Source organism: Strongylocentrotus purpuratus, unplaced genomic scaffold, assembly GCF_000002235.5.
Source record: "Strongylocentrotus purpuratus isolate Spur 01 unplaced genomic scaffold, Spur_5.0 spur5_scaffold_13, whole genome shotgun sequence".
In the NCBI taxonomy this organism is placed as follows: domain Eukaryota; kingdom Metazoa; phylum Echinodermata; class Echinoidea; order Camarodonta; family Strongylocentrotidae; genus Strongylocentrotus; species Strongylocentrotus purpuratus.
Window position 1 is genome coordinate 23054290 of NW_022145598.1, and position 9432 is coordinate 23063721.

Here is a 9432-nt window from a genome sequence, read left to right on the forward strand (position 1 = left end):
ATAAATGTAGATATAATTATTATTAGTAGGATTATTATCATTATTAATATTATGATTATTATAAAAAAGAGCGAATAATCATTTATAATAATAATATTATTTATAGACATTTATATAACGCCGTCTAGACATTCAATTCCGAGGCGCATTTATTATTACCCCGGCTTTAGCCAAGCTGCCATTTCACGAATAGCATTTCAAGGAATTAATTCCTGCTAGGTATATCCATTTACCCCACCTGGGTCGAGTGTGACAAAAGAAGATTAATGCCTTGCCAAAGGACATTAGTGCCGTATCGGAGATCGAACCACGACCTTTGAATTTCAAGTCGATTGCATAAACCACTCAACTACGACACTCGACAAACAACCTCCTCTATAAATAGAATGATTTAAATAACTTTTGCAGATTACAGATTGATCACCAAAGATCGACCAAATGCCGGCATCGTTGAGGTTTTCAACCAGGACATCGGATGGGGGCTCGTCTGTAAAACGGATTTCAACTTCGAACTAGCAAGCATAGCTTGTCGTCACCTAAACTTCCCAGGAACTTCTCGACATCTTACAGCAGTTCAGTTCAATGACAATAGAGATGAGTGGCCGATGTCGGTCACTAATAATATATCAACATATTTTACAAGGTGTTCAATTAGTAAGTGTAATATTAAACCTGTGCAGGACAAATTGAAAAATAGATCGCATAACAACAACAACAACAACAATGATGATGATAATGATAATAACAATGATAAATAATATAATAATAATAAAAATATGCTCATCTGACCGTAATTAAATGCCCTACCCCCTGAGCTTCCGGCTTGCCCCTTGACCCCGCGCCAATTTACGCTACGCTCTACCTGATCGTAAATACTTCAGCTTCCCCCATATACTTTGAAAAACGATCAGTAAGAGAGGGGTGATGCGGATTTTTTTCTCTCCCCCAAACGTTTTTTATCATTACGCCACTGCTGGTCACCATTAAGTATCAATATTTGGCTCGCATAACTTCAAATTCGGCCCCCCTAAGAAATCCTGGATCCGCGCTTGGTCCTTTTAGCAAGACTGGGCCAATTTCTCATCAGTTTGATCATTCCAAAACCTTAAAGTATACATAAATACTTATGTGCTGCATGATCAACCTTTCCATTCGATTCTACACAGTTTCTTCCTCAATGCGATCGCATGACGTACCGAAACTGAAATTTATTCTTAAGCTACACCAGATCATTACAAGTATATCCCAAATCAGATCGACTATCCTTACCGAGGTTATATATTTTGGCAATATATATAACAACCATAATAATAATAATAGTAATAATAATAATGATAATAACAATACTTGGAATCCTATATTAACCAATAAAAGTACAGATGGAAAAAAATATTTATTTGAAGGAATGTAATTACTCTTTTTTCAGATGGGCCGAATATGCAATGTGAAACGTTCATCACTGAATGTATCAATGTATGGACAGGAGCTGTTTCTTGCAAAGGTAACACTGTTGCGATGTTCGCTTATCATTTCTAGTCCACTGTTTAATGTGCATGTATGCTTATATTCTTGTTGGCGCTGATTTTCAAAATATTTGTTGTCCACATGATTATTCTTGGCACTGGTTAATACATAGTGACGGAATGTAATACGAATGTTCACATGTAGATGGCTGTCTGTCTTAATGAATAGTTATACTTCACATTCTGTTTAGCCTCTGATATGCGGAGTTCAACAGGGATCATCCTGTTCTTACTTCATTTAATTGGTCTGAAAAGCATTCTTCAACACCACTTTTTTTCGATATCACATTTATGCAGATGATATCTAAATAATCACATCGTTCTAAACTAACCAAAGCAAAGCAGCCAGCTCCATTCATCATCTTGAAGCTTCTGTACATGATGTTCATTATTTATTATATTATAATTTATTATAATCACATTCCTTGAAACTAAATATTAGAGAAAGTGAATTTGTATTGTGTCGTTCTTATACTCAGATAAATAAGGTATCTTTTACTTCCATTGTCCTTGCTGGCCATTATATTGCTGTTACCATGTATGTCCTAACCTCGGTGTATGACCTTTTACTTAAAGGGAATTGGTAACGTTGTTCATATGGGAGAAAATGGTGCTAAGGTAATGACTTCAATGCTAAATGTACGATTCAAGATAAATCTGAAAGATCACACGATGTTTCTTTAATTTTTGATAAACTCTCTCTTCTTTCTCCCCCCCCCCCCCCAAAAAAAAAATCCCTTTAATTCAGAACCAGGTTATCTTGGATGTTTCAGTGATTATGACCGTTTAGGACCTGGCAGAGATCGTGTGCTCTCCGATGGTCCCCGCGAATATGACTATATTCTCACGATTGACCTGTGCATCAAAGCATGCAAAGAGGACGGATACTTCTACGCAGGTGTAGAAGACGAGGACCAATGTTTCTGCGGAGGACAAGATGAAAACCTTGTCAAACATGGAAACGCTTCGGATGGAGAATGTAAAGGTGTTTGTGCTGGAGATCGCCTTGAATCATGTGGGTACTCAGATTTTATCGGCATCTACCAAGGTAAAGGCAGGAGTGAAAAAAAAATTGATGTGGGGCACTCTTGGGGAGGGACATACGGGGATTGAGGTGGTTGCAGGTTCATGCATTCATTTACGTTTCATATTTCTCGCAATTTTGTGTTTGCTAACAAAAAAACAAATCTAAACACACTGCTAAAGCTGATTACTAGGCTTTGACAAGTTAGTTAAGAATCCTGGAAATACCGTTGTTAACAATGCATAACTATCATTTAAAGGAAACAATCACATCTCCATTAATTTTCTTAAATTTCGAACACCACTGCCTGCAAAAACCTACACTATTATTTATGATTTATATTGATTAATGTACCCTTGAACTCCTTGCCACTGAATGACTTTATGAAATGAAAATTCGATTTTCGCTAATAAAAGTTATTGAGCTTATTCATTCTCGTCTAGTTGTCGTACATGTCATATTGTTCAAAAGTCTCGAAATATGACATTATTCGGTGTCATTCCAATTTGTGTTTCTAAGTTGGCCTAGGTGTCTGCGAAGACCCTGGTACCCCTCAAAACGGATTCAGGTACAATGAAACCGGCTCTCTGCGTTACGGCAGCAAGATATATTTTAACTGCTCCGATGAGTTCACACTCGAAGGACCTGACGTCATCCAGTGCGTGCAGATGTTCGGTCGCAGAGACGATGTTAGTATTGCTAACAGCACCCATGCCGTTATGTGGAACCAAAGTCTTCCAAAATGTACAGGCAAGTTATCATTTTTATTTAAATAATATTTTGTTTCGCAAAAGGTTTGTATGTCAATTACCATGAGGGTATAGATTCTGTTTAATCTAGAAGTGACTTTTAAAGTGTTCATTTGCGATCATCAGAACATGTTTTGCTCTTGATGGGAGGTGTTCCATACCCGATGGGGGGGGGGGGTACTCATATATGAAGACATACGGAGGTATGCCTCTCTAATAGGTCACTTTTTCACACAAGAAGTTACATGCCGTTAACTGTTTTTTTTAAATATGAGCTTTAAATATAACTTCTAGAAACGGACATCGCAGTTTAAAAATCGGGTGAAATCCAAATATAAGTTTATACCAGGGCTGCATACAACTCATTTATGTTTATTCAAACATCTAAATATATTTCTTAGATTTTCAAATATTAAACAAAAAAATAATCTCGGACCTGCTTTTAGAGCTTCACCCTAAAAACTGCTCCAGATCTTATTCATCTTGTGACATCATTTGTCAATCATTAATCAAAACAACCTTTGTATATAGCGCTCATCACTATTCAGTCCCTATACGCTTTAGAGGATAACGAAAGAGATGAAACAGGACAATATATCGAATATACAATTCAAAGCAATAACCAAGTCAAGAAATCTTAAAAACTGCTGGTGAAAAAATAAGTTTCAGTCCGTGTTTCGTATTGGACAATAGGCCTATATGTATTATAATTATAAAAATCTTTACTTACCCTTGCATCATGGTTATTTTCCATGGTGTTCAGGATTCAGTTCAACTACACCGTCTTCTGCGACTACCAAGGGCGGAGGGCAAACTAACCAAATACAATTCAGTGGGAAAACTGGCCCAGACCAGCAGAGTGGTAAGTAAATTCTCATTACGTCACAGTCACTGTACGATTGTGATAAAAATGGATGCAAATGAAATTGTTGCATGCAAATATTTCGGCGATTACTAAAGATATTGTCATAAAAAGTGAAAAGAAAAACGAAAAATGAAAATGATTAATACACCTGTATTTCATGATAGCCTCAAATACCACATATCATAAAGGCATACTATATGAGTCTATATACTCGGTTTGATATCTGTTTATACAAGTAGGCCTATATAAAACAGTGTAAAACTAGAAAGGAACGGGCCTTGTCTCCAAAATTGTCAATTTTACTCATGAAAATGTTTCGCAATAAGACACAGATGCACACACCGACCACTAATATGTTCAGTGGGCTATGCTAGTTTATTCACCTTAATATTCAGGATTCAGTTCGACAACACCCTCTTCTGCGACTTCCAAGGGGCAGACAAGTGACACGACTGGGTCAGAGCAGCAGAGTGGTAACTGAATTCTCATTACGTCATCATTCCTGCAGGATCATGTTAAAATGGATACAAATGAAATAGTTGTATGCAAATATTTTAGCGGTGGGTAAAATGCCAAAAATAAATAACCCTCAAGGGAAGGGCATGTGTGGGATTGTATACATTTTTTTGCACAGGTTTTTTGTTCACATTTTCTTTTCATTTATCTTACCTTCGTTTTTCTTGTCCCCCTGCAATTCGTGGGGGGGGGGGGGGGGGGGGGGGGCGGCTCCTAGCAACTTCACTGGTATTCAAAATAACTCTGGGATATAGCAGTGGTAGCCTTTAATAGACAAGGCCTTGTGTCTGAAAATGATATTGATATTTGACGCCGAGGGACTTAAAAGAGACTAATCGCGAAAACCCGAGTGAACGCCATCTGCAGCGAGTGGCGTCTCGTGGCTAACGCCACTCGATCGAGCGTTCACTCCGGGTCTAGATCTCTCTTCGTCGCCGGCTAGACTCTTCTCAGTCGCTGATTGGCGTGGAAAATAGCCCGAGTCACGAGGCCTTGTCAAAAGGCTATAGCAGTGGTAACCAATTACCATTTAGAAAGTTCTTGTGACTCATACGGGCTAGATAGTACGGAAATTCCTGTAAGTCTTCCTTCCATGTACTCTGAAATACAAACAAATTGTACAACACTCATAAAAACTCCCCCTTTTTTCCCCTAGGTCATCAGGTTATCATAATATATAGCAGTATTGGCATCGTCTCTGGCCTCCTCCTCATCACTATCGCCATGATTGTCGTGGTCGTTATTCGCAAAAGACGTAAAAGGTGAAGCCTATTTTATTATGATGTCTGATAATAGGCTTTTAATGCTGTAGACGTCTGTACGCCTCATGATATGCTGATTTGCACCGTGGCCAATTATAGCCTACCTTAACTAGATAAAGTTATCATTACCTTTAGCTTGGAGTAAAATAATAGTTCCGTGCTCTCTTTTATCCTAATGTTGCATGCCTTTTCTTCACACACACAAAATCTTTCCTTTTCACATTTCCGATCCAAAAGGCAAGTAATTTCATTTTTGCTTGTGATTTTGCTAGATTCTTTTGTTTGTTAACCATTACCTGAAGAAATTTGGTTTAAAAATGATTTTTATGGTTGTCAGAATTTTGTTTGAATTCGTGCCCCCCCCCCCCCCATTTTTTTACAAAAATACCAAAATCATCCACTGAGTCTGTCTATTCAAATGGTAAATGCGACCATACAATGCAGAAATCAAGTCTGTCTTTTGATATACCGGTGTAGAAACATTCATCACTCTTGTATTAAGCCTTTATTAGGTTTCACATTACAATGTCAATTTCCGCCGTTAACTGTATTATGACAACGGTTTCATCGAGTGCAACGATAACACAATATAATGTACCAAAAAGCATAGGCCTAGACTTTTTTTTGGGGGGATGCACGGAGGAGCTATGTCCCCATACTCATCCGGTAAAGAATAAAAATAAGAACTGAAGAAGAAGAAGGAGAAGAAGAGGAAGAAGAAGGAAGAAGAAGAAGAAGGAGGAAACAAAACCTCAGCCACCGAACTAATTGACCTAGCCTTACCCCAGTATACTCTATGGCGGCTTTGTGTGTCAACCTCGTCTGTGCGGCCTCCGATTCCCCCCCCCCCCCCTCCACCATGTTCGACTTGTTTGGCCACGCCAGTGCAGAAAGTGAAACTCTAATAACATAGGACAGAATACCGGGATGTAAATGAAAGAGGTTTTTTTTTCCCTCTTCAAATTACCACAGGAAGAGCCTTGGTTGATTTTGGAAAATACAATCCGGTTCTAAGAATAATGTTTATGTTCGCTGTCGAAAGGTTAATACTACCATAGGTTTAATCGTATAATATTACTGCCAATGCTTTCATTGTATTAAGTTTCTTGTCATGCACGTGTATCAATCCAACACGATCATCCCGCGATCTGAATTTCGAACAAATGGAAATTACATGTAAATTATATATGGAAACCTAAACAAACATCTTTTTCCCGATTTAGGTTTTAAATAATGATAAGAATACTAACAATAGGAATATTAGTGCATTTAACCACTGATGGATAATAATTAAAATTTTTCAAATAAATCCATCTTATATCACGACCTGCTGAATTTCTTTGTCATAACCGTGGATTTATCGGGTTTTTCTCTCTCCGCGGGGGAAATCTCAGGAAAGCTGAATGTCTAGATCCTACTACTCCTGGCATCGGGCAGGCATCTAGTAACCATGGCAACGGGGGAGGTAGTCCTCTGATGCCGAGGGGAGATGGAGAAGGAGACCTCTTCGTACTAGCCGACCTGACCGCCCACTCGCAAACCGCCGGAGAAAACAATTACGTGGACGACAACGAAAGGCAACCGCCAACGTATCCCGGAGCGATGGACAGACCGGGAATTACCAGAGATGCCTTCGGATATGAATCGGTTCGGTTACCGTCTGCGGATAGTGCGTTGAACGGATCAGGGGGAATACCGGGTGAGGTTCCGGTGGACGGGGCGATAGACCTCTATGCGAACACGGAGTTCCACGATGTGCCAACTAACTTAATTGATAATGAACTGTACGGATAGTAAGAGTCATAAATGTTTGCTTGGGTTGAATGCATTTGGGTGACACTTGCTCCTTGGTCAATTATTGCACTTGAGTAATTTTCCACACTACCTAAATTACGACCATCCGACTATACAGTCAACGAAATAAGTTTGTGTTCAACTTTCAGTCTTTGTCATAATAGTTTTACACCCCTGTATGTATTTCCTTCATTACAGTTGTCATCATCATCACCATCACCATCATCATCATCATCATGACCATCATAATTAACGTCATCATCACTATCCTTATATTTCACCCATATTTGCCCTTTCTGCTTAATAGTTTATTTGGGGCTGTCATATTATTTCAAGCATTTTACTTTCAATGGCAGTCCTTCTTCCGTTAATAATTGTATAAAGCTTGATGAAATATGATACTTTGACACTAATTATATATGTTTTTCTTTTTACTGTACTAATTATGTACATTTGCTTATTTATGATTCATTGTCAGAAAGTACCCTTTTGCACTTTAGGTTTGTTGAGTTACCCTAAAATTATATATAGAATGCAGAATAAATCAAATCAAATCAAACGAAATAAAGCCCTAAGAACTTGTCGATGGAGAAGTGCCTTTAACTCTCTTTAAGGCGTAATATAACGGTGCCCATCGAGCACGGTCAAAATTGTATGCATATAAATGATATCTTCACATCATGTAGCCGCTAAAATATTGAATAAAACAGTTTAAGAATGTTCGTAAATGAATTAATAAGTTCACTTGAGCATTCCCACTATATCACCCTTATTTAACTCAAATTCAGCACATTCTCACATATTTTCTATTTATCCGTGTGTTTTCCTGTTTTTAAATATTGCCGGCGAAATAGTTTACGTTACAAGTAGGCTGGCTATAATGTATGTTGAAAGTTAGTTATGCATGTCTGATATGTTTCCTTGTAAGATACTTTCCTTCATAAATTGTTCATAGTTTACATAGCAGTTTTGAAGTGCGTCTCGTGACGATGGATGATACATTTATGATAATCCATCTTGACATGTATATATATAGGAGTTCATAAACCTGTAAAATTGAGCTATTGTTGCTTTTTGAAATTGATATGGTGCTCACTTATATGACCCTTGTGGAATATATATCAAACATCAAACAAATATCAAACTTCATCTCCTCACGAAAGGAATGTAAAGAGAGCTCTTGACATTCTAAATATCTGTGAAGTGGTTATTCTTTAAACTTTTGGTTCTATTGTATGAAATGTTCAATATAACTGTAGTGTGGAGTGTTAGTAAATGCTATGTACTCGTGGTATTTCGGGAAACGGGTATTTTTCTTGTACATCTTAATCTAGGTCGCTGATTTTAGATCTATATTTTGTTTTATTTAAAGCGTACCTTTTTTATTACTCTTTCTGTAATTCATTCTTTCTTCTTCTCATTCTCCTCATTCTTCTTCTTCTTCTTCTTCTTCTTCTTCTTCTTCTTCTTCTTCTTCTTCTTCTCCTTCTTCTTCTCTCTTCTTCTTCTTCTTCTTCTTCTTCTTCTTCTTCTTCTTCTTCTTCTTCTTCTATTTCTCCTTCTTCTTCTTCTTCTTCTTCTTCTTCTTCTTCTTCTTCTCCTTCTTCTCTTCTTCTTCTTCTTCTTCTTCTTCTTCTTCTTCTCCTTCTTCTTCTTCTCTTCTTCTTCTTCTTCTTCTTCTTCTTCTTCTTCTTCTTCTTCTTCTTCTTCTTGTTCTTCTTCTTGTTCTTCTTTTTCTTCTATTTCTCCTTCTTCTTCTTCTTCTTCTTCTTCTTCTTGTTCTTCTTCTTGTTCTTCTTCTTCTTCTTCTTCTTCTTCTTCTTCTTCTTCTTCTTCTCTTCTTCTTCTCCTTCTTCTTCTTCTCTTCTTCTTCTTCTTCTTCTTCTTCTTCTTCTTCTTCTTCTTCTTCTTCTTCTTATTTCTCCTTCTTCTTCTTCTTCTTCTTCTTCTTCTTCTTCTTCTTCTTCTCCTTCTTCTCTTCTTCTTCTTCTTCTTCTTCTTCTTCTTCTCCTTCTTCTTCTTCTCTTCTTCTTCTTCTTCTTCTTCTTCTTCTTCTTCTTCTTCTTCTTCTTCTTCTTGTTCTTCTTCTTGTTCTTCTTTTTCTTCTATTTCTCCTTCTTCTTCTTCTTCTTCTTCTTCTTGTTCTTCTTCTTCTTCTTCTTCTTCTTCTTCTTCTTCTTCTTCTTCTTCTTCTTCTTCT

General features: G+C 37.5%; 2 protein-coding genes across 2 annotated transcripts; both read left to right on the plus strand.

The window, feature by feature from the left end:
• Positions 1–1605: 1605 nt before the first annotated feature.
• LOC105437134 (kremen protein 2) lies at positions 1606–4642 on the plus strand. The gene is made up of 5 exons (XM_030983631.1): positions 1606–1624; positions 2278–2571; positions 3067–3291; positions 4067–4158; positions 4595–4642. Exons 1-5 carry the CDS (start codon positions 1606–1608, stop codon positions 4640–4642), a joined length of 678 nt encoding a protein of 225 aa, XP_030839491.1.
• A 391-nt stretch (positions 4643–5033) lies between these two features.
• LOC115918564 lies at positions 5034–7470 on the plus strand. The gene is made up of 2 exons (XM_030983183.1): positions 5034–5438; positions 6833–7470. Exons 1-2 carry the CDS (start codon positions 5401–5403, stop codon positions 7230–7232), a joined length of 438 nt encoding a protein of 145 aa, XP_030839043.1. The 5' UTR covers positions 5034–5400; the 3' UTR covers positions 7233–7470.
• Positions 7471–9432: the final 1962 nt, after the last annotated feature.

Coding starts and splice junctions, on each gene's coding strand:
- LOC115918564 (XM_030983183.1), top strand. CDS start 5,401: ATGATTGTCGTGGTCGTTATTCGCAAAAGACGTAAAAG. Junction 5,439..6,832: donor ATTCGCAAAAGACGTAAAAG/GTGAAGCCTATT, acceptor GGGAAATCTCAG/GAAAGCTGAATGTCTAGATC.
- LOC105437134 (XM_030983631.1), top strand. Junction 3,292..4,066: donor GAACCAAAGTCTTCCAAAAT/GTACAGGCAAGT, acceptor TTCAGGATTCAG/TTCAACTACACCGTCTTCTG. Junction 4,159..4,594: donor TGGCCCAGACCAGCAGAGTG/GTAAGTAAATTC, acceptor GCGACTTCCAAG/GGGCAGACAAGTGACACGAC.